Below are 22687 nucleotides of genomic sequence, written 5' to 3'. Positions count from 1 at the left end.
TGCTTAATCCTGGATTCTAGAAATATTTATTGTGTCTGCGATATTCCAGATTCTGTACTGGAAATATAAAAATTTGAAGTTCTTCGCTTTATTGGTTTTCAAAATCTAGTAGAGAGGAGAGAAACCTAAACAAATGGTATCTAATGTGAAAAGTGCAGTGATGAGGGACGTGGGAATATAGCCTCAGGGGATGAAGGCAGAGTCGCAGATGAGACAAAGTAAGCATTTCGATGCTTTTATAATTGAAAATCTTGCCATTGCTGCAGATTTCTAGAAATGTTTCTGATTCTTTATCTGCTGTAATAGATTGCCTGGATAAGATTCTGGGAATGAATTCTGTGCTTCTAAAATCTGCCATAATTTCTTCCAGATGTGAAGGATGCTGCCCAGGCACTATTCTGCGGATTGTCATTAAAGCAGCACATTCGATGCATTTTCAGTAGTGCCAGGAAGCTCTGTGGGGTCCCTTTGAGACTTTTTGATGATGCGAGGGCATTTGTCATCTCATATGATGTAGCGGTTTAACTGTGGCCTCTGGAATCAGTCTCCTGGGACTGCCTTCTGACTCTGGTTTGCTGTGTGCAAATACTCAGGTTCTCTGAGTTTCTTCCTCTAAAGAAGGGGGAGCATAATCTTGCCTATGATATGAAATTTTATGAGGATTAAAGGAAATCATATATGTAAGGCACTTGACAGGTATTAAGTGATAAATAGGTGTTGGCTATTGCACTGTGTTGAAGAGCTAAAATCTGCTCTTATTTCAGAAAAGTCATTTTTTGTTTGAACCATGACCCAACAATCAGAATAAAGATTAAAAGGAAAAAATCTAGAGGTGCTGAAAAGAACACCTCTATTTGTCATTTAGTTCTTTTTCTATTTCCCTGGATGATGAAGGGTGAAGGATTCTCTAAGTGTCAAATTAGATAAGGGCTGGTTTTCATTTATACTATTGTTGATAGCTTTATTTTCTGTGTACTTGTTCACAATGTTCTCATTTAATGTGTAAATATGTTTTATTCCTGACATTGTGAGCTCCTGGATTTATGACCAAATCTGTTGCCATGCTGCCCATGCTTTTATTTTTTATATTTTTATAGGAATCCTTTTTTAGTTTATCCTTTTTTATTAGATTCTTCTTGCTGAAAGTTCACGTGAGAATCAGCCAGAGCTAAGTAAAAACCCTTTCCTAAATATTCAAGACAACAAATAAAGAAAGGAGCGTGGTCTTGGAAGATATGTCACCCATAGAGATATCAATAATAGACTCTGGACACAGGAAGTGGTGGGAGTGTCCTTTATACTAAAATAATCATGCTGATTAATTAAAACCTCCCTCACCATGCCTTGCCCGCAGGCTCGTCATTGTTAGGTTCACCAGCAGCAAAGCTGTATTGTCATTCCCTAATTTCTAGTGATTATTGTCTGAAATATTTTATTGTAACTGAAAAAGCAGCCTCAAAATCACCAACCACTCCCCACCACATGACAATAAAAAAATCTCACACATTAGTAGTTCCTAATATATATATATATATATATATATATATATATACACATATACACCATTTCATTACTAAGCCAAACCTATGTGATTTGGTCTTTTCAATTATTTCCCCCAAATGCTTATGCTATTCTAGTTCAATGGTATTCGTACAAGATTTTTCTGCTTCAGCAGGCTTTTTAAAAATTCCTTTTCTTTTCAATTATAGTCTACATTCAAGACCATTCTGCATTAGTTTTAGATGTAAAGCACAGTGGCCAGAAAATATGTTCTTTACAGAGTGGTCCCTCCGATGCTTTAAGCACCTACTTGGCCCCATACACAGCTATTGGTTAGCCTTTTCAAAATTGTGAAACATAACACCCACATCGAAAAGGCATAAGGTATCATTGAAGAACATGATGAATACATAATTAAGAAGAGAACACCCAGTATGAGAAATAAAATATGTTACAGTCGGAGACATCCTCTACCTCACTGTTTCCTCCAGATCCCGCTCTTTTCCGTCTTGAGGTAACTATTGCTGTGACTTTTACAGTAATCACTTTCTCGGTAGTTTTCCTAATTATGTGTGCATCTTTAAAAATGTAGTTTAAGTTTTGTGGTTTGTTTGAAAAGCATACGAGTAGAATCATACAAAATGTATTATCATTTGTGTATTTTCATTTGTTCAATATTAGCTGTGGAAGATTTGGAATAGAGTTAGAATTTATTTTGCTTTATTGCTATAAAATATTCCAACCTATGAATATACTATTATTATTTATCCATTCTACCATCTGTGGATATTTGGATTGTTTCTAGTTTGGGATGATTGAGAACAATGATGCTATAGACATTCTTTTACCCTTAATGTATTCAGATCCAAATGGGCAATAGCTTTTGTCAATTCTGTTCCTGGGGTTGAAATTATAGGATAATAAGATATGCGCATCTTCAACCTTACCAGCTAATTCCAAACTGTTTTCCAAAGTGGCTATACCCATTTACAGTCCTACCAGCAACTCACACTATTGCCATTTTAGCCAATCTTATAGGTGTATAATGGTATTTCATTATAGTTTTAATTTGCTTTTTCCTGATTACTAATGACACTGAACAACTCATATGTTGAGTGACAAGTTATATTTCCTTTTTTGTGAAATTCAAATATTTGGTCCATTTTTCGATTCAGTTTTCTTCTTTTTTCTTAACAGTATTCTAAATAAAGTTGGATACCAGTTGGGTTTATTTTTTCCAGCTTTACTGAGGTATAAATAAAATTGTAAGATATTTAAAGTGTACAATGTGATGATTTGATATATGTAAACATTGTAAAATGATCCCCCCATTGAATTAACATACCTATCAATTTATCTATTTCCCTTTTTTTTTTTGGTCAGAATATTGAGGATCTCCTTTCTTAGCAAAATTTTTATATATAATTTTAAATGTATTGATTTGAGAGAGTTGTTCCACTTATTTATGTATTCATTGGTTGCTTCTTGTATGTGCCAGGGATTGAACCTGCAACCTTCGTGTATCGGGACAACACTCTAGCCAACTGAGCTACCCGGCCAGTGCTTCTTAACAAATTTTAATTGTACAATACAGTGTTATCAGCTATAGTCACCATGTTATATTAAGACTTCATTCATCTTAAACTGAAAATTTATATACTCTTTAACTTCTTCCTGAATTTCCCTCACCCCACAGCTCCTGGCAATCACTTTTCTTCTCTCCATTTGTCTGAATTCATTTTAAAAAAATATTCCACATATAAGTGGTACCGTGAAGAATTTGCCTATCTTATTTCACTTAGTATATAATGTTCTCCAGGTTCAATCTTCAACCATGTTGTCACAAATGATAGGATTTCCTCGTACTTAAGGCTGAATAATATCCCATTTATATATCACATCTTTATCCATTTATCCATTGATGGACCCTTAGGTTGTTTCCATACCTTGATTATTGAAAATAATGCTGCAATGAACATTGGAGTGCAGATATCTCTTTGAGATACTGATTTCATTTCCTTTGGATATGTGCCCGGAAGTGGGATTGCTGGATCATATGTGTTATGCAAAGTGCTGAGGTCCCAGAAAACCTCAGCGTATCGTTCCCGGATTCTCCAAGAAATATCCAGAGGACTGGCTGTGAAAGACATGCATTTATTTGGACTTACAAGCACACAGGTGGCGGCCGACCAGTGACGTTTACCACCACACCGGCTGCCACTGGTGAAGTTGAATGGCTAAGTCCCATCTGGCTTGTGGAAGGGCTGCACCTGAAGTGGCTCGCCAGTGCTATTGTTTTGCAGCCACGCAGACTTTCCCAACACCAGGTTTTATAGAATATAGAAAACAGAGAAAAACGGGGCATGCAGATGGAGGGGACAGGCCTATGTAAGATCAAAACATTCGCTGTTTACAATGCATGCTCCCATCTAGAAGCAGTTTCTCTTTGGCCTTTCTTCTGGCCAGGTTCCCAAGATCTCACAGTCCGATTACAGATGGCCTTCACTGTATTTCCCACAGGGTGGGAGGGGGAGCTGGAGCATGGGAAGGGGCCCATGTTCCCATTTACCATACAATATGGTAGTTCTATTTTTAATTTCTTGAGAAAAGAAATACTCCATACTATTTTCCAGATGGCGGTTCCTCAGCCAGTGGCTAGAGTAATAGACCATGTAGGGTAATACTCCTGGCTCCAAAAAGGAAGGTTGGTAAGAACCTACTGAATTTTCAAACCCTACCCACTTAGTGGGAAAATAATCCTAGAAGATGACTCAGGCATTGGCTGGGAAACCAGAAAAACTAGAAATTGTATAAATCAGGAAGGCAGAGGAGACAGAGAACTGGAGAAAAGGAATACAGATGTGCACTGATAATCCTTGGGTGGCAGAGATCTGTGTCTCAGTACTGCAACTGTGCCTAAGTTACCACAATTAGGAATTTGTATTAGAACTCAGAGGACAGCTTTGAAAAATATCTACTTTTCACCTTTCTGAGATTGATGAGAATTGGGGCAGCCTGGACTGCATATTGAGTGAGGTTCTGAGTAGATCCAATAATGGAAAGATTGGAGGGGGAGGGTTTCTGAATTCAGGCAGTGTGGCATGTGGGGAAGGTTTTCAGTGTAGGTTATAGACTCCTCAGTGACAGTGGACAATTTACATAACCTCTCTATGCCTCACTTTTCTTCTCTGTGAAATGAGAAAAACAATAGTAGTTTTTTATAGGGCAATTATTGTAGTGCTATATAGGTGATAGTTTTTATAAGAAATCAGGAAATGAATAGCAATAAACCATTGCCGAATTATACATTTCTATGTATGTATTCATACCCATGCAATGTGTTGCATACACTTACACACAAATCCTATATAATAAAGAGGTAATATGCAAATTTATCCTCATGCCCTTGCACAAGGGATGGCCACCCCCATATGGTCAAAGATGGCTGCCCCCAAGTGGTCAAAGATGGCTGCCACAAGATGGCTGGCACAGGAGGGTAGTTGAGGGCAATCAGGCCAGCAGGGGATGGCAGTTAGGGGCGACCAGGCCAGCAGGGGAGGGCAGTTGGGGGAGACCAGGCCTGCAGGAGAGGGCAGTTGGGGGCAACCAGGCCAACAGGGGAGGGCAGTTGGGGGCAACCAGGCAGCAGGGGAGGGCAGTTGGGGGCAAACAGGTCAGCAGGGGAGAGTAGTTGGGGGTGACCGGGCTGGCAGGGGAGGACAGTTGGGGGCAATTGGGCCAGCAGGGGAGCAGTTAGGCATCGATCAAGCTGGCAGGGGAGTGGTTAGGGGCAGTCAGGCAGGCAGGCAGGCTAGTGGTTGGGAACTAGCAGTCCAGATTGTGAGAGGGATGTCCAACTGCTGGTTTAGGGCTGATCCCAGAGGCAGTCGGACATCCCCCGAGGGGTCCCAGATTGGAGAGGGTGCAGGCTGGGCTGAGGGACACCACCTCCCCGCCCAGTGCACAAATTCTGTGCACCAGGCCTCTAGTATATTAATAAAGGAATCATTAAATGAAAGAAATTTAGGCAATCTTATTAATTTGCCCTAGAAAGCTAGAAGGCTTCAGACTCTTAAGTCTAATGTAGTGTTTGATGGACCAGAGGAATAAGTAGATGAAGGAAATATGGAACCTATGAAAGAATTGTGTCTCTCTGAGCAATACATTCTCCAGCAGAATCCTAAACTGCTGAGAAAAGCAGGTCTGGCTGTGTTGAAGGACTTAGCAGTGCCCATAAACTCACTGAATTGCAGTGAAGGAACAAGGCCCAAGTTATCCTTGTAACCCCAGCTTAAATCTACCACTTTCTACCACTTTTGCACTGTGTGTGGAGAAACAATTTCATTGGGGAAATATCTATGCATTTGGCTGTCAAATTTTGAAAGTATAGTATAATATGCATTTATGTATATTTCCTTGGAAGGTTGTGCAATAAAAAGGAGATGAGACTACCCAGTTAACAACAAATAAATAAAGCTAATATGAATAGTCAACTTCTGTTTTTAAGCAGAATCCTCCAATTCAAAACAGAATTGTGGAAACAAATAATCAAAATGGCCAGTTTCTCTCAACTCTTCCACTTCACTCCATTTCCTATGGCAGTTAAATTCAGAAAGAAGGTGGGTGGTATTGTTCTGCTCTAATAAGGTAACTTGTAAAGACATAAATTATTTTCTAAAACTACCTTAGGTTCAGCTCATTGATTCATTGACTCACACTAGACACACCTGCATTTGATTTCTGCTCCACTTGTTGCTCAGTGTGTAGCTCACATTTTCCAACGTGAGCTTCAGTCTCCTCTTATGTGAAGTGGCCAAATATTAGTCACACATCCTCAGAGGTACTTAGGGACTTGACATAGTACTTAGCACATACTAAGTGTTTAAAAATTCTAGCTATGATCATTTTATTCTAAATTTATGTTACCTTATAACTATGCTCTTGTATTAAGCCAATAACTTACGTTTGTTCTTGGATTTAAGAAAATCCAGTGGTTCTGTAGCTTGTATTTAACATGGGCATTTATTTCTTCATGAATTACAATGGACCTGTTATGGACCCTGAACTTTACTATTAGTTCATTGACAGGTTTGGATAAAAGAGAAGAATTTGATATTCAGTTCATTAATTGTGTAAAGCTAAGGATTCAGCAGCCTACACAGCTGAATGAAAATCCTAGAGAAATGGCCATTTTAGCAAATGTGCTTACAAAAAGGCACCTATGTATTAAGGCTTTTCTCAAGTACCACCTAAGTAGAGAAAGACAACATTTCCTGTTAGGCTCTCAAAGCAGAAAAACATCACGTAGTTTAAATTCCAGGTTTTGGTAAGAAAAAAAAATGATATTTTCCGTTATATATTCAAAGTTCATTTTAGAATTTTTTTCTTGTTCAGTTAACTAAAAGTCATTCTTAGGCATAATTTGAATTCAGGTTACATTCAATATTAAAAGTTTGCTATTGGCTTGACTTACAAGACAAATTATGAAAATTTCTAAAATCTACACTGTTGTCCTTTTTGCTTAGTTTAGGTGGGAAAATAACTAATAAAAGAGAAAACACCTCCTTGGTAAAGAAGAACTTAGGAGGATGAGTCCAAGCAAATGTCAGGATATAAAGTCAATATGCTCATAAATGAGAAGGAAGGGAATTTGGTCATTACTTATTCATGTGTTAGTTTTAGAAATATATATTTAAAAACTTCTAAGTAACTAGCACTGTGCATTGGGGACATAGACTCATGTAAAACTGTCCTCTGTCTTCAAGAAGCAAAGGAAGACTGGGCCATCAATGGTTATACCATAGTGTAGAAAATGTTTCATTCTCAAGCAGATATAGGATGCTATGGGAATACCATGGGAGGGAAGAAGAAAACCACAAAAAAAAAAGAAGAAGAAGAAAATAAGCTGCAGAGAGACACAAAAGAGACTCAGAAAAAGCAAAAGCAATTTTAATAAAGAAAATGTCTACCCTTCTAAAATAAACACATTTAATACTTTATGTGTATACTACATCAAAGGTATGTCTTGTTCTTTAAAATACCTTTTCTCTAAATGATTCTGAGGCTCAATCATGATTACAGGATACATGAAATTAAGTGTATTAACATGACACAACTACTCAAGATTCTATATAGTGCATTATTTAAAAGACTCCACATAGTTTATATAGATCAACATGGGCTATATGAAGTGTTTTCAGCTTTCAGGTATTTATCCCTGCTAGCCAGGGTGAATATTCTTTTAACATTGTATCTTGGTGTCCTTTTTTGAAGATGGACTCTGAAAAGTAAAAATGAAATACTATATGGGCACTGATATATGGAAAATACACTTAGTGTTTTTATACATTGTGAGCTGTAAATGCTTTTTGAATTGCAGGTATATTTATGCTAGAAAGCTTGAGAATTTGACAAATACTGAACAGTTTGTGAAGAATGGAAAACCCCTTGACCATCAATTCAAATAAACATAATTCAAACTAATTACTTTGAAATCCTTTGATTGTTGGGTACCAAAACAGTTTTAAAGTTAGGGAACTGCTTTCCCACTTAACTCTTGTGGGTGGCCCAATCCCCCATTGTATTCACAGAGAAGTATACTTGTATGCCTTTTTATCATAAGTGATAATTAGAAGCAAATTAAATCCTGCTTAAAATTAAAAAAATACAAATAGCTCCTGAATGACTTTAGACTGTAGGTATGCAAGACATAGACTCTCTTTTACCTCCACATCCTGGATGCTATTTGCATGCTGTCACCTCTGTAACAGCCTGAAGCAATGCCTATCATTACATCAGGATCATCCAATCTAGTGACAATCTAATCAGGATGGCTTAATGTAATGAGAATATCAGATGTAGTGCTTCTAAAGTTGTTAACAGTAATACTTTAAAGAAAGTTCATTCCAACAAATACAATATAAAAAGTTTTTGTAGTATATGCATAAATTTACAGAAAGCACTTCAAGGATGTCTGGTCAAAACTATTGTCAGAAGATTCCAAAGCCCATATGTTTTTTTTTTCCCAATTGTAATTGTGACAACTACAAGACAAGCAGTGAAAATCAAAACAGGGTGATCTTGGTCTTTCCTCAATGAGTTCAACCCCATTCCTTGGTTGAACAGGCAGTAAAATATGTTGCCGGTTGTGCTTGTTTCGAAACCAATGTTAGCTGGGACCGTAGGCTACAGCAGTTTCAGATCATTATCATTGTTGTTGATTTTTTTAAATGCGATTGGGCTTGCTTGCTTCAAAGAAGTCTTGGAAACATCTGTGTGCATGGTAGACATGGCTATTGTCTCATAGTCGTCATCCCGAGACCGGAAATCACAAAAGTTAAAGAAGAACTGCAAGTCCCTCTGAAAATTTTTGTTCAGGAATCCATAAAATATGGGGTTGACACAGGTGGATATCATTGCAGTGAGGTGGCAGAGCAGGAAAAAGAGATTATGGTTGCAGACAGCAATAACCTGATGATGCCAATCAAACACAATGTTAAAGATGGTCAGAGGCAGCCAGCAGACTGCAAATGCTACTACAATGGACAGCAGCATGATGTTGATTCTTTTGGTTTCACTGGACCTGCACTTGTTGTCTCTCATCTTGTCCATCATGTTGTTTCTCCTTTTTAAGCGTATATATATCTATAGAGGGAAGAAAAAAAAAGTGAGTTCGAACAGAACCACTCATTTAATGAAGAATTCTTTTGAAAGAAGATAAAAAATGGAAATGGTGAGGGAGGGAGGAATTTTCTTACCTTGAAGTAGCAAATAAATATAAAACAGAGAGGGCCAAAATACTGCAGCACCAAGAGGAGAGTGGTATAAGACAACCTATGAAATTCCGATGGAAATTTATCATAGCATACATATTTGTCCTTGTAGCCATCAAGTGTAAAATTCTGGAGTGGTTCATCCGTCAAGACTTGATAGATCAGGAAGGGTAAAGAAGAAGCCATAGCAAGAAGCCAAATGACAGCAATAGCTACGTAAGCATGCCTATTATTTGGTCTCCACCCTCGTGGGTTGATTATCAGCTGATGTCGTTCCACAGCAATCAGAACCAGAGAGAAAATGGACACAGTGATTGAAACACATTGCACAAAAGGATTCAACTTGCACATTGCCTCACCAAAAACCCAATGGTCCATTATTGTGTAGACAAAAGTGAAGGGGAGACACATGATGGCAACAAGCAAGTCTGAGAAGGAAAGGTTCACAATCAGGATGTTGGTAACATTTCTCATCTCTTTTTGTCTCAAGATGATTACAATCAAGGCCAAGTTCCCAGTGATCCCAAGAATGATCACAGCTCCATAAGCTAGAGCTAATGTAAATATCATGGCCAAAGGCAGATGACAATCATCAATTTCAAAAGCCAAAAACTGGGAATTATTCTTTGAAAAATTATAGTTGATTGAATGATTTTCAACCTGGAAAACTATTGTTGAATTCATTTTGATTGGTTTGATTATTATCAATCACTTTAGACAAATAGACAGTATGTTTCTTCAAAGCAGATCAAATGTTCAGCTTATTCTTATTCCCCATATTGGCATTCACTTATCAAAATTATTCTGAATTCTTCATCCCCTTGAACTGAACAATCTGTAAAGAGAAAATGGCCAATTGCATTACTAATTTCATTGAGGGCAGGCAAAATGAATTCTAACTCATAGCACTGAAGTGAAGACACTGAAATAAATAAACAAAAAGAAATTTGTATAAATATCTTTCTAAAATATCAGCCACAGTGCAAACATTTTGAAAAAATAATCTCAAAATTTTTCATCGGACGGGCTTACACATTGAGTTGCAGCAAAACATAGTGAGTGGTCTGTGCATTAGTAAAGTGTATGTAAATCTCATGTTCAAACTCTTAATATAAACAGTACTATCAGCACATTCCTAAACACTGTAAGAATATGAATATATAACAAAAAACTTAATGCACAGCTTAAAACATAAGAAAAATATATGAAACAAGCAAAGAAAACAACAACAAAAACAAAACTACCCAATCCTTTCTCTTACGATAGAAATGAAAGAATTCTTGTGGAGATCAAGTTGTAATAATAGTTCTACCATTCACTGAACTTCTCTTTAAGGCAGACTTTATTTAACACAAATATATTAAAAAATTATTAATACAGTGAAACATCAAGAAACCTTGTCATATGAAGGGCTGTTGAAGGAATAGAAGATGTGCAATCCAGAAAAACTTAACAGGAATGGTATAGATGTCTTCTTATATTTGAGTGAGTAGCATCTAGTATAAGAAACTGGACTTGGAATATTATATCTACATGTACAAGTTAGAAGTAGAACCAAAGGAAGTATATTATATTAAAAGAAAACAAATTTCACATCATTATGAGGAACAAATGTTTAATCAAATGGAATGAACTGCCTGCAAATGTAGCAAGTGTCTATACACCCAAGTTTATAACTACTGCCTGTAAGACTTTCTGGTTCTTGCATTTGTGTAGGATAGCTCTGACACTCTTTCTAACTGTAGGATTATATGAGTTTATTAGTCTGTCAGAAGCTTTCAAAGGATTTCTAAGGTTCTATTTTTATAAATATCCTCCCTCCCCTCTAGATTGTATACAGATACAATGCAGGATCTAATTTTGGTTATCATTTTGGTCCTTCACAGCATTTTTACCAACAAAACAAATTACAGACCATAGTTTTGTAAAGACTAAAAACTCCTTTTGGAAAAAAAATCTGATTCACCCTAGATTATTAAGTAAATATATGTTTTATGACATGAGATTCCTCATGTTAACTAACAGGCCACTGTGCCTATGCTAAGAAAGGGAATTTTGTTTATTTCTCGCTTATGTGAAGACAATAAAGGAAATCAGGCAGATTTACTTCCCTTGAAAAGAAGATAAGACATTTAATGAACCTACAATATTTTTGCCTTTTAAGTGGTGTCTCTAATGAACCTTTACTTGAAGTGTTTTGCTTTCTAGGATGTGGAGTGTTTTTTTATTTTACAACCACAACTTGAATTTATAAGACAAAATTAATAAAAATAAAGGTTGCTAACATTATGTGAGAAAGCATTAAGACTAGAGATAGTAGCGGAATGATTTTAACTGTGAATGTTATTAGAAATATAGTTTTTCTCTCTTCTATGCAACCTGTAATGACTCCTAAACTTAGGTGGTAATCACAGTTTTTCTCTCAAGAATATAAAACAAAGGCAAGAGAGAATGACCTGTCTCTTTTGGAAATTTCTTACTTAAGAATTCAAGAAGTCCAGCTGGTGTGGCTCAGTGGTTGAGCATCAGCACATGAACCAGGAGGTCAGGATTCAATCCCTGGTCAGGGCAATGCACAGGTTTTGGGCTCGATCCCTAGTAGGGGGGTGTGCAGGAGGTAGCCAATCAATGATTCTCTCTCATCATTAATGTTTAATCTCTCTCTCAGTCTCCCTTGCTCTCTCTGAAATAAGTAAAAACATATAAACAATTTTAAGAAATAATTTAAAAAAGAATTCAAGAAAACTTTGCATCATGCTTCATGTTACCAAGATATTTAACATTAGTTATCAGTTAATTTTGAGTTTTTGTCATTATTAAAAGTAAAAATAGCTGCATAGGAAAGTGTATGCTCTTTTTTTCTATGACTTCTCATGGCTGCCTCTCACTGAGCACCACCCGGTGAATGAGTACCCAGGTATGAGATTTGAACTATTGAGTACATGCCTCAGCCTGAAGACCTGTACATGCTGCCTCTCTTCTACTTTTCACTCCTTGCTCTAATAACCCCATTGTGAATGCTCTGTTCCAGGTAGGCCCGTCTCTTCACAGTCCACTAGTGCTCGTTGCTTGTTTTAACATCTACAACCTTTACCCCTGCCATTCCTCTTGCTGGTTATTCTGTCTCATTACCAATCCAAATATGCCCATCTTTCAAAGTGCCATTTAGTCCCTCGAATTCTTAATTGGCTCCTCTCAATTATAATATAAACTTTTTTTTGGTAGGTACTGTGCATACCTCATAGAGCCTTCAAATATTAGATTAAGGACAATTATGTGTTGACTGACAGCAGATGCATGATTGGAACAGCAGCTTCTTCTCTGAATTAGTCTTAACACCAGTAGCTGAATTCCATCCTTTTACAAGCAAAATGGACGCTAATTCAATAGATTGTAAAATTTTTTCTCTTTATTGATTTTTATTTTTATTTATCCATTTTATTTTACTTTTTTCACTCCTCATCTGAGGATATTTTTTCCCATTGATTTCTAAAGAGCATGGAAGGGAGAGAGGACGGGGGATGAGAGAAACATCAATGTAAGAACCAACAATATGTTTGCCTCCCCCGCATGCCCCTACTGGGGTTGGGGCACCTGCAAGTGAAGTACATGCCCTTGACAGGGAATTGAACCTGGGACCCTTCCATGCACAGGCCGATATTCTAACCACTGAACCAAACCAGCCAGGGCTCTTGATTGATATTTTTGAGAGTGAGGAAGAGAGAGGGAGAGAGAGAGAGAAAAATTGATGTGACAGTGGAACATGGATCAACTGCCTCCTACACAGCCTGGCCACAAGCCTTGACCAGGAATCAAACTGGCAACCTTTTGGTGAATGGGATGATACCCAACTAACTGAGCTACACCAGCCAAGGCCAATAGATTTTTTTATTTTTTATTTTATTTTTTTTTAGTTAGGTCATGTACGTAGGAAAAAAATGTTTCACTTTGTGTTAAAAAAAGAAACTTTCTAAAAGAAACTTAATTCCTCCAATGAATACTTAGTGGACACTTACATTGTATCAGACATGGTTTTAGTGGAGACAGTTGTGACATTCTCATTTAGTTTCTAGTCTTGTGGGCAGAGAAAGACAACAATAAATAAATAAATATAAATAAATAAATAAATAGAGAGAGAAAGAAAGAAAGGAAGGAAGGAAGGAAGAAAGAAAGATACTATGCCAGCTGATAATAAGTGCTATGGAGAAAACTAAAGCAAGGAAGAGGAACTAGGATTGTTGGGAATTGCAATTATTCCTGGGTGGTAGGGATGGCCTCCACTTGTCTGAGAAGATGGGAGGAGGCCATGCAGAGATCTCAGGGATTGCACCCCATATGGATAGAATATAAAATCCTTAAGGCTGTATACCTGGTGTGCTAAACAGTACTGGAAAAGGTAAACAGAGGAGGAACAGATGGTGTAGGGACCTATTCCATGGGACAGTCTTTGACTTTTTCTCTGAGAAAGATGAGGAATCACGGAAGAGCCTTCAATAAAGGCATGAAGTTACATAACTTGTTTTACAAATTTTACTCTAGCTGCTGTTTTCAACAGACTTAAGAACAGGAAAGAGAAGAAGTAGGGAGATTCATTAAGAAGCCAGTGCATTAATCCAGGTGAGAAATAATGAAGGTGCAGACCAAGGTGTTGGCAGAAGAAAGGAAGAAAAATAGGCATTTTACATCCACTGACTTTGACAAAATTCAATACGTATGGGAATTAATGCAAACATTTATTAAACTATCACAATGTATGGGCTACAAAGATAGCTTTCTTACATGTGATTTTAGGTAAATATACTGAAACCCTACTTTAATATCTTTAAAATTATATTTGATGGACATTTCCTGTGGGGAATAGCATTGTTCCTACTAAAAAGTTAACTTAGCTATAAAGAGAATGAAAACTATTTTTTAAAGTATTTGCAAGCCTCCTTTGCTAAGTGCATTGTTGGATAGTCATTCCAATTGGATAAAACAGTTCCCCATTGAATAAAATGTACTATATTTTCAGCCTACCTTAGTATAATTTTAAGAAAAAGTAATCGTCAGAAAACAATACTAGTAGAGAAAGAATTTACATACATTACCTTTGCAAAAAAATACTTTAATATTCATTATTTGAACATATATTTCTAAAGTAAGGTATGCAACTACAGACACTGCAAAAATTAAAGATTGTTAAATCTCGTAGCTGCCATGTGCATTTATAGACAAAATAGAGACACCACATGCATCACCAGTTGGCAAATTAGCCCCTTTCCAAACGGACATTTCTTTCTCCTTCTGATTAGAACACTGGCCTTTCACCCAATTCCTTGCTGTTCTTGGTGCTGCTACTACCTGAAAATACAGCTTTCTGCATTTCATAGCCTGCTGCAGATAAATGTGTTCATGGTCCCAGAATCAGCTGTTCACCTCATCTGTTTTGGAAAAGAAATATCAGTCTCGCACATGCAGCCTCCCAAAGTTACTTGCAAGTTTAACTCCCTAAGTTACATAATTCTCTGTTCCTTCCTCTCCAAGGAGGGCTTGTTCAACAGACAGCTGCCTTAAAACAATAAGGAAGACTAATACACCACAGTCACCCACCAAACGGCTCTGATCTATAGTCATGGGTGGGGAACGGAGCTGGGTAGCTTTCTGTTCTCTCTTGCTTCATCGGGAGACAGCCTGGAGTCTTGGAACTGACAGCTACGGTTTCTATCCAAGCAGAGAGAGACAGACAGGCAAGCTCCGTACTTACCCTGCCTGTAGGCCACCTAGTAAGTTAGCTTTCCCCTGGGGTCCAGGCGGGCATGGCAAATCTGAGAGCTCTTAAAAAGAAGAGCGGGGGTGGGGGGGGGATGTCCAAGAACACTCCCCGCTCTTCTCCCCGAGGTTTTTGCTGCTTAGGCGCCCACCGTTTTTATAATTGTGTAACTAGGTTAACTGTCCCCCAATTTTCCTCATTTCTAACTCCCGCCCCACCCCCCAACACACACATTTGCCACATTAGGGAACAACTCTGCTTATGATGGTGAGAGACTGGCAAAACAGAAAACATCCAAACTAACTAAAAACAAACGAGCAGAGTCCACACTGGGTCAGTTCTCTTTGGCCCAACATCAGTCCTTAAAACCATACGCCTCCCTCCAGTCTACCTGGGGAGCACAGGAACATTCCTAAGCCACCTCCACCTTCATTCAGCCCGATCTTCTAACCCAGCCAGGCTCCCAACATCACTGTTCTCAACGCAGCTAGAGTTAGATGATTAGAACTGGGAAACAGGAGGAGAGGGCTGGAGCGCAGGGTCAGCTTGGGAGGGCCCAACGCGGGGGGATGGGCTCCATTCCAGCCCAGTCGCAGGCACCCACAAGTGTCCCCGGGAGTAGCTGGAGCCCCCTCTCCCCCCTCACCCCTGCATGCCCCCCCCCGCCCCCGTGCCGAGGGAGGGAGTCTAAGCAGGACGGCCCGCCAAGCCCACCCTCCCCAGAGCATCCAAGTACTGGCTCCTCCGCGAAAACTCCAGTGCAGCCACCTGGCAGAGGCTCCAGCCAGCTCCAGAAAAATGCGGCAGAGGGGCAAGGTGAGGGGAAGACCACGAGGGCACCTGCCCACCCCCTCGGAGAACCCGAGAAGAGGAGAACTCGGATCCCGTCCAGAAATCCTCCGCAGCCGGGCTTGCGGATGCACCAAGTCGCGGTTACCTGCGTCCCTAACGGGGCAGGCGTCCTGGAATTGCCCGGTCTCTCGAAGCACTTTGCACCTGCCCGCACCGGGACCTGAACAATAAGGCAGACTCCTCGCCCCACCTCGGACCCCAGAGCCAATTTCGGGCTCTCGCGTGCTTTTTCTTCCTCTCCCATCCCTCACTCCCATCAATGAGCGATTTCTCTCAAGTCCCTGAAAAGGTGTAAACTTGAAACTTACCCTCTGTCGGATTTGTCTTTTTCCCCCTGTTTATCGAAGCGGGAAGGATAGCTATGCAAGGGAGCAAGCAGGGAGGGGAGAAAAGAACCGCTGGTATTTCTCTTGCTCAAATCCTAAAGATTGATGGAGATAAGCAGAGACGCCCCCTTAAAGCCGAACTCCACCTCATTCCCGGGTCACGTGACTCGCCCCCGGAGTGCGCCTGGAGCTCCCCCCACAAACACCTAACGTTGGGTGTGCACCTCGGGGGTGCGTTTCCTAGGCATTCCGGAAAGAAATGCAATTAAATCCTCACGTTGTTCGGCTTGGGCGCTCGTTGTTAGACACAGACTCACGACGTGGAGGGAAGTAAGCACTCGTCCCCACGGGGTCCTTGCCTCCGCGAAGGCCAGGCAGTGTGGCAGGGCATCTGAAAAGTCGGTGCCAGGGCGCTCCTTTGTTTGCAGGTCGGTGCCATCTTGTGGCCGAAGTTATACCACTCTGAAAACCCGGAGCAGAAGCCCAGCTCAAGAAGGAAAGGGGTTGTTATCTATGGGAAGAGGAAACGTGAAGTTCACAGCCACCACATGCCACTGTATGTTTCTTGCTCTCTCTCTTGTGGCGTTCAAATTTTTCTTATGCCAGTGCCGAGGTTTTCCCCCCTCAATTTTAAAGTAAAGAGAAGACTTTAAAAAAGCAAAAGAAGCGAATCGGATGGAGAATCTGGCCTTTTAGCCCACCTTTCTTTCCACTGAGAAAATGCACTGAGTCCCATCGATTTGTTCCCACAGTCTGGCTGCCTTTTTTTTTTTTTTTTTTTTTTTTTTTTTTTTTTTTTAGGGGAGCATGATGAACGGAACATTTCCAGAGTGGTCAAAGAGTTAATGCCATTTCCTCGGTGTTCTACAACTGTACTGAACATTATAAAGAAAATAATTGAATGTGCACAGTGTATTGATGGTGCAAAACCATCATGGTGCCCAATAATTCAGGCTAATTAATAACCTGCTAATCTCAGATATTTCACACCGTTCTGTTCTACTTTGAAAAGTCAAAGTTGTGTCATTCACACACCCCAATTATTTACTGATGTAGATGAATGAAACTTTTTCCAAATCAAACTGTCAAAAACTAAAGTCTTCTGAATAAAGATACAGGACACTGCCTAGGGTATGTATAAAGGTTTTATTGCATAACAACTATGATTGCTTTCTGTCTTCAAAACGAAAAACTAAACAAAATTCCAAGACACTGTTAAGAAATGTTTTCTCTTCCTGGTTGTTAGGCTGAATAAACACTATTTACACCTCAAGATAAGCCATAACTCATTTATTTATACAGAATGATGTACATAATTTCTCCTTTTTGTTGCAGGAAAGCTTTTTCATTGGCCTTTGTCATTAGACATTTTTTTATATAGTTGGGAAGAGACATGATCAAGAATTAAAATATCGTAATTATGTAATAAATGTACTATAATAGATATGAGCATACATTTAAAAATGTTCCATTAATGGTTAAACAGAATAGTATGGTATAATATGTATTTTCCTTTTCTTCTTTTTATCAAGGATGAAAATTAAGGCATAATTTAGGAATTTCAGTTCTTTTAAAGAGCAATAACTCATTTATGTTTCCACTCACCTCTGTTCACTCCATTTAAGTCACATTCTGTTCTTAGAAGCAAGTTTATCCTAAGGTATTGGTCAACAAATTGGCTATTTTTAGCCTATTGCAAGAATTACAAATGAAAAAATTTAATTCTTTATGAAGAACACGTTTTATTAAACATTTTTGCTTTATCAGCAAATATTTTGGAATTGAGACTTTAATTTGGACACATTACTTTCCTTTCTGTATTTTCCCAGAATACTAATAAAGGCATGTCTGTAGAAATGTATTTTGTCATCTTATAAACTTAATTTTTATGAAGTGTTCCCTAAAGGCAAATTTATAAAGCTGCATTCTTGAGATAGTCATATCAAATACCAATCTTTGAAAGATTATTGGTCTCAAGGACTTTTTCTATGTCAAATTTTATGGTACAAACAGAAGTTTTGAAATGCTCCCCAGCAACAGCAAAATCATTTCATTCTCTAGGAATATATCATTTAGTAAGTACTCTCTCCAAAGTGTAAAATAGTAAAATAAAGCATAGTAAAATCATCAAATATAATGTATGATATTCTTATAATACTAGTAGCCCTGTGCACGAATCTGTGTGCCAGTAGCTCATCGCCACCCTCCAGTAGCTTACCCTCCCACCTCCCCCCGCTCCCCCTCATAGCTTGCTGCCCTGGCTCCTCCTGTAGCTCTCCACTGCCCACTTGTAGCCAGTAGCTCACTGCTGCCCTCCTGTAGCTCTCCACTGCCCACTTGTAGCTTGCTGCCCCACCCTCCTGCTGATCCATGATCGGGTCGTTACGTGGTTGGTCATTACGCTTCACAGGGTAATGACCATTTGCATATTACATCTTATTATATAGGATAATCTTGGAAAGTTTAAAATAAGATAGTCTGAGTTCCTCAGAAGATACATGTCAAAGAGTAATCTGAATTCCTCAAAAGATGTGTTGAAGAGAAAATATGTATTAAATAATTTCTTTTTCTACTCTTAAGTGGTTAGTCATGTACCTTCCTATTTGGGATTTAAACCAAATAAAAACCTTTGCTAGGGAGAGAGAATTTTTTGCATATTTTTTGTGTGTTTCCTTCTGAAATTTCATGACAGCCTGACCTATAAATTATGACTAGGATAATTAAATTAATGACCTATTCTCATGTCCTCTTGGGCAATCATCTTGTTCTGTCATTTAAACAGAGGGATAGAATCTATTCATTGAATCTGTGTAGATCTTAGTTTATCTTTTACAAATGGAACATCTTTATGGGCTTAATTTTTAAATTCCATGATTCAATAATTGTCTAAAGGTGTGTCACTATAGTTGGTATAATAATTTATTCACTGCAATTGCTCTATTGACCACCTGGTAAGTTCTGTTGGGAAGGTTAAGGTTCCTGAAATGCTATTAGGGCTTGAAATGGGAAAATTATAATAAATTATCATTCAGAAAAATATCAATAGGCATGTAACTAGATATGTAACTGGGAAACTAGAATATAGATAATATGGATAAGGGAGAAATTCCACTGGATAGAACTTACTATGCAGCATATTGGGGTAGAACTTACTATGCAGCATAATTAAGTTCACATTCTATGACTTAATTATGTGCCAGTTTTCCCTTCTTTCTGTGACTTCCCTACTGCATTTCTTTGAAAGTTTAATACTATGAAATGTAAGTTGCAATGTTATTTTATGGACCACTAAGAAAGAAAAAAATGCTTCCAGTAAAGCAATAACATACATTTAATTGTAAGTTAATCTCAAAGGTAGAGTATTAAAATGTTAAATAAATAATCCTCATCTTAGAATCTTTGAAATGTAGTCAGTAAAGAATTTAACTAAATTGCTTCGTACAAATAGCCTATACAATCACTTTACTCAATTGTCTTTTTGAGAGAAGTAACTAGCAGAAAGAAATAACAATGTAGTTAAAATGGTAGTATGCAAGTACATAGACAAACAATTCAATTAACTTACTAGTGTAGAAGACACCAGTTGCTATTTATGGATTTATTCTTGATTTGAAATAGGAATGCACTTCAACAAAAGTTCTCATTTGGTTACATAGGCTACAAATTTAGAGCATTTGTTTTAAAACTGTCAGAACAAGATTCTAGAGGACTGGGATCTTAAAAACTATTTTGTAAATATCCAAACATTTTCCTGAAGATCTGATCTGGTCAGACACCCTTTGGACATTCAACAAATGTATAATGCTATTTTACACAAGTGTAGCATTTTGTTTTTGTTGCATGCCTAATGAAAAGACGTTTGGCATTTTCATATTGTTTTTAAATTATAATTATTACTATTCCTTTCATATCTCTTTTCAAAGAGATGTGCAGTATGATTGGCTGCTAAAAAGGGAAAGTATGAATGTTACCACTGAATCTTCCATCATCTGTGCCAAGCATCTCTCACTGTTCATCTTGCCTCACTCCCACTCCCCAGCCCACCCCCACCTCTGAAATCTCAGGCTTGAGATTGGTACCAGACCCCTTCACAACGCAGCACTTCCTGAGATAGGGCAATTTCTCCCAAAGATAGGTTCCTTATGTGCACCTAAATAAGATCACTAATAGGCACAGAGGTGGTATGAAGTGTTCCCAGGTATCACTTTGCTTAGGTAAGTTATCCTCTCTTCATTCCTTTGTTTAAGGTCTAGCTGTTGCTTTTCTTTCCCGAGATACATATAAATCTTGGAAGAGGTTAAATATCCAAGAATGGGCTCTGGCATAAACTGACTCTTCTCAACACAGGAGACTACTTAGCTACCACTTTCTGCTAGCATAGCATGTAGGTGAAGTTGCACAGATGATTACAACTACAATTTCAAACCCTGACTTGAGCCTCAAATATTACCTTGAAATTATTGGGCTTGGGTGACTCCCAATTTCTCTCTTACAAGATATTTCAAATTGTCACCACCCTCTTCCAGCCTTCTACTCCATACCTTCAGTCTCAATGGACTCCTCCCTTCCTTCCAAAGTGAGTATAAGCCATAGGGTATTTACTCCCTAATTTTTACATCCCTCAATTGGGCAGCAGATCCTCCAGCACAGCTGTTTCAGGCCCCAGACTTTGAGTCACTTTAACCCACAGAGTTTTCTCAGTTGGCAATCCAAACATCATAGGACAGAGACAACCCATCATCACTGGGCTCTCCCTCTCAATCCATGAGCATAAAATCCATGTAGTTTTATTCTACTAGATTTTGGGAGGCTTGTTAAACAACAGTAATATAACTGTAACACCTGTTTATTCAATAACTAGAGGCCCAGTGCACGAATTCATGCACGGGTGGGGTCCAGCTGGCCCACCCCTATCAGGCTGATAACATGATCAGGTCTGGCCAGCCAGGGGAAGGGGCCTCAGATGGTTGGCAGGCCAGCCCCGCCCCTTAGTCAAACTCCCGGTCAAGGGGACAATTTGCATATTAGCCTTTTATTATATAGGATTCCATTTTCTTGGCTTAACACTAAAATAAAAACAAAACCAAAATTGTCCACTTTTTTCCATTCTAATTCCTTCACTCATGTCATAGCTTCTCTGGCTGCCTTCTCTTGCCTGGTAGCTTCTCCAAGAATAGGGTACGTTTATTGTCCTCTCATTTGCTCCTCAAATGTAGCCCACCTGCAACTGTGTCTGCCTCAGACATCAATGGCTGAAGCCAATAGACACAACTAAGACTTGTTCCACTTGTTCTTTATGTTGCATTACACTCTCTTGACCATCCTATCCTCCTGGAATCTTCTTTTCCTTTGACATCACTAACTCTACACTATAGGCTTTTCTCTTTCCTTACTGGCTGTTCCTCCATTTTCTTCCCCAGGATCAGATATCTCCATCAACCTCTTATGTGTTTTTCTCCCTATGATCCTGTTATATAATTGGGTCAGAGATGGCACCTGGGTAGTAGCCTAAAATGGTCCCCAAATTCTTTACTTCTTCACAGCAGGCTAGGATTATTAGCCCAAATCCAGACAGCATCAAACTCAAATTCTCACACATCTAATTGCTTTAAATGTAGTCCAAACACATATATGTTTAGACTGCCTACTTCCATACCCAGAGGTAAGACAAACCCTGTAGCCATAAAGACACCAATCTACTGCTGCCCTTTGGAGCTCTCTGAGCCAAATCTACCCACCTTGCTGACCTAGATTCCTAGGCCTCCTCTCTATTTTCCCCTTCTCCCCCTGAGTTCCCTTGTCCTATCCCCCTTCTGGGTGGTAGCCCCACACTGTAGTCTCTGGAAGGTCTTTTGCTCCTTAAATATCTCTCAGTTGTGTTCTTTCACACCCATCAAGCTCTACTTATTTCTCTACTAAATGATCTCTCTACCACTAACTGCTTTCACAGCAATCCAGTTATATCCTTTTCCAGCTTAGATCATCTAGTTGCTCTCCAGATCCTTCCTTCAAGTGCAATTCAATGTCCCTTTTCACCAATATTTTCAGTATCATCCTCTGCTACTTCCCACACATTTCAGGCACACTGCAATGAACTATGTGCACTTCTCTGGATGCTACACTCTCACATTCAAGCCATTTTCTCACTTTCACTTGCCTACCCCCTCCATCTGCTGGTTTAACTCTCACCAATTCCTTAAAATTTAGCTCAAGTATCTTCTTAACTATGAAAGCCTCTTTTATATCTTGTCATCTCCTCAAAAACTCCATAAGCTGAGTTTATCTTATTTTTATTCCTACAGCACTCTAAGAATATTTCTAACACATAATTTATCACACTATATTGCAATTTATTATTTATTTACAGAGACCTACAACTACACTGTGGTCCCTGGAAGGCAGTAGCTGCTATTTTCACCCTTTAAAACGTAAAGCCTAGAATAATGTTGTGCATATCATAAAATACTGAAAAAGTGTTGTTCAAG

At 38.7% G+C, this 22687-nt stretch overlaps 1 protein-coding gene across 2 annotated transcripts; it reads right to left on the bottom strand.

Moving 5' to 3' along the window:
* Positions 1–7427: 7427 nt before the first annotated feature.
* Positions 7428–16792, bottom strand: NPY1R (neuropeptide Y receptor Y1). Of its 2 annotated transcripts, XM_080677086.1 has the most exons (3): positions 16185–16792; positions 9258–10107; positions 7428–9144 (listed from the first exon to the last, which is right to left on the bottom strand). In XM_080677086.1, exons 2-3 carry the CDS (start codon positions 9954–9956, stop codon positions 8686–8688), a joined length of 1158 nt encoding a protein of 385 aa, XP_080533212.1. In that variant the 5' UTR covers positions 9957–10107; positions 16185–16792; the 3' UTR covers positions 7428–8685. The 2 variants fall into 2 exon arrangements, with proteins under 2 accessions (XP_080533212.1, XP_080533213.1); XM_080677087.1 differs by lacking the exon at positions 16185–16792 and having other exon boundaries at positions 9258–11717.
* Positions 16793–22687: the final 5895 nt, after the last annotated feature.

The sequence above is a fragment of the Plecotus auritus genome (assembly GCF_963455305.1).
Source record: "Plecotus auritus genome assembly, chromosome: 6".
Classification (NCBI taxonomy): domain Eukaryota; kingdom Metazoa; phylum Chordata; class Mammalia; order Chiroptera; family Vespertilionidae; genus Plecotus; species Plecotus auritus.
Note: the sequence above shows the minus strand (reverse complement) of the source record. Positions and strands in the feature narration are given on the sequence as shown.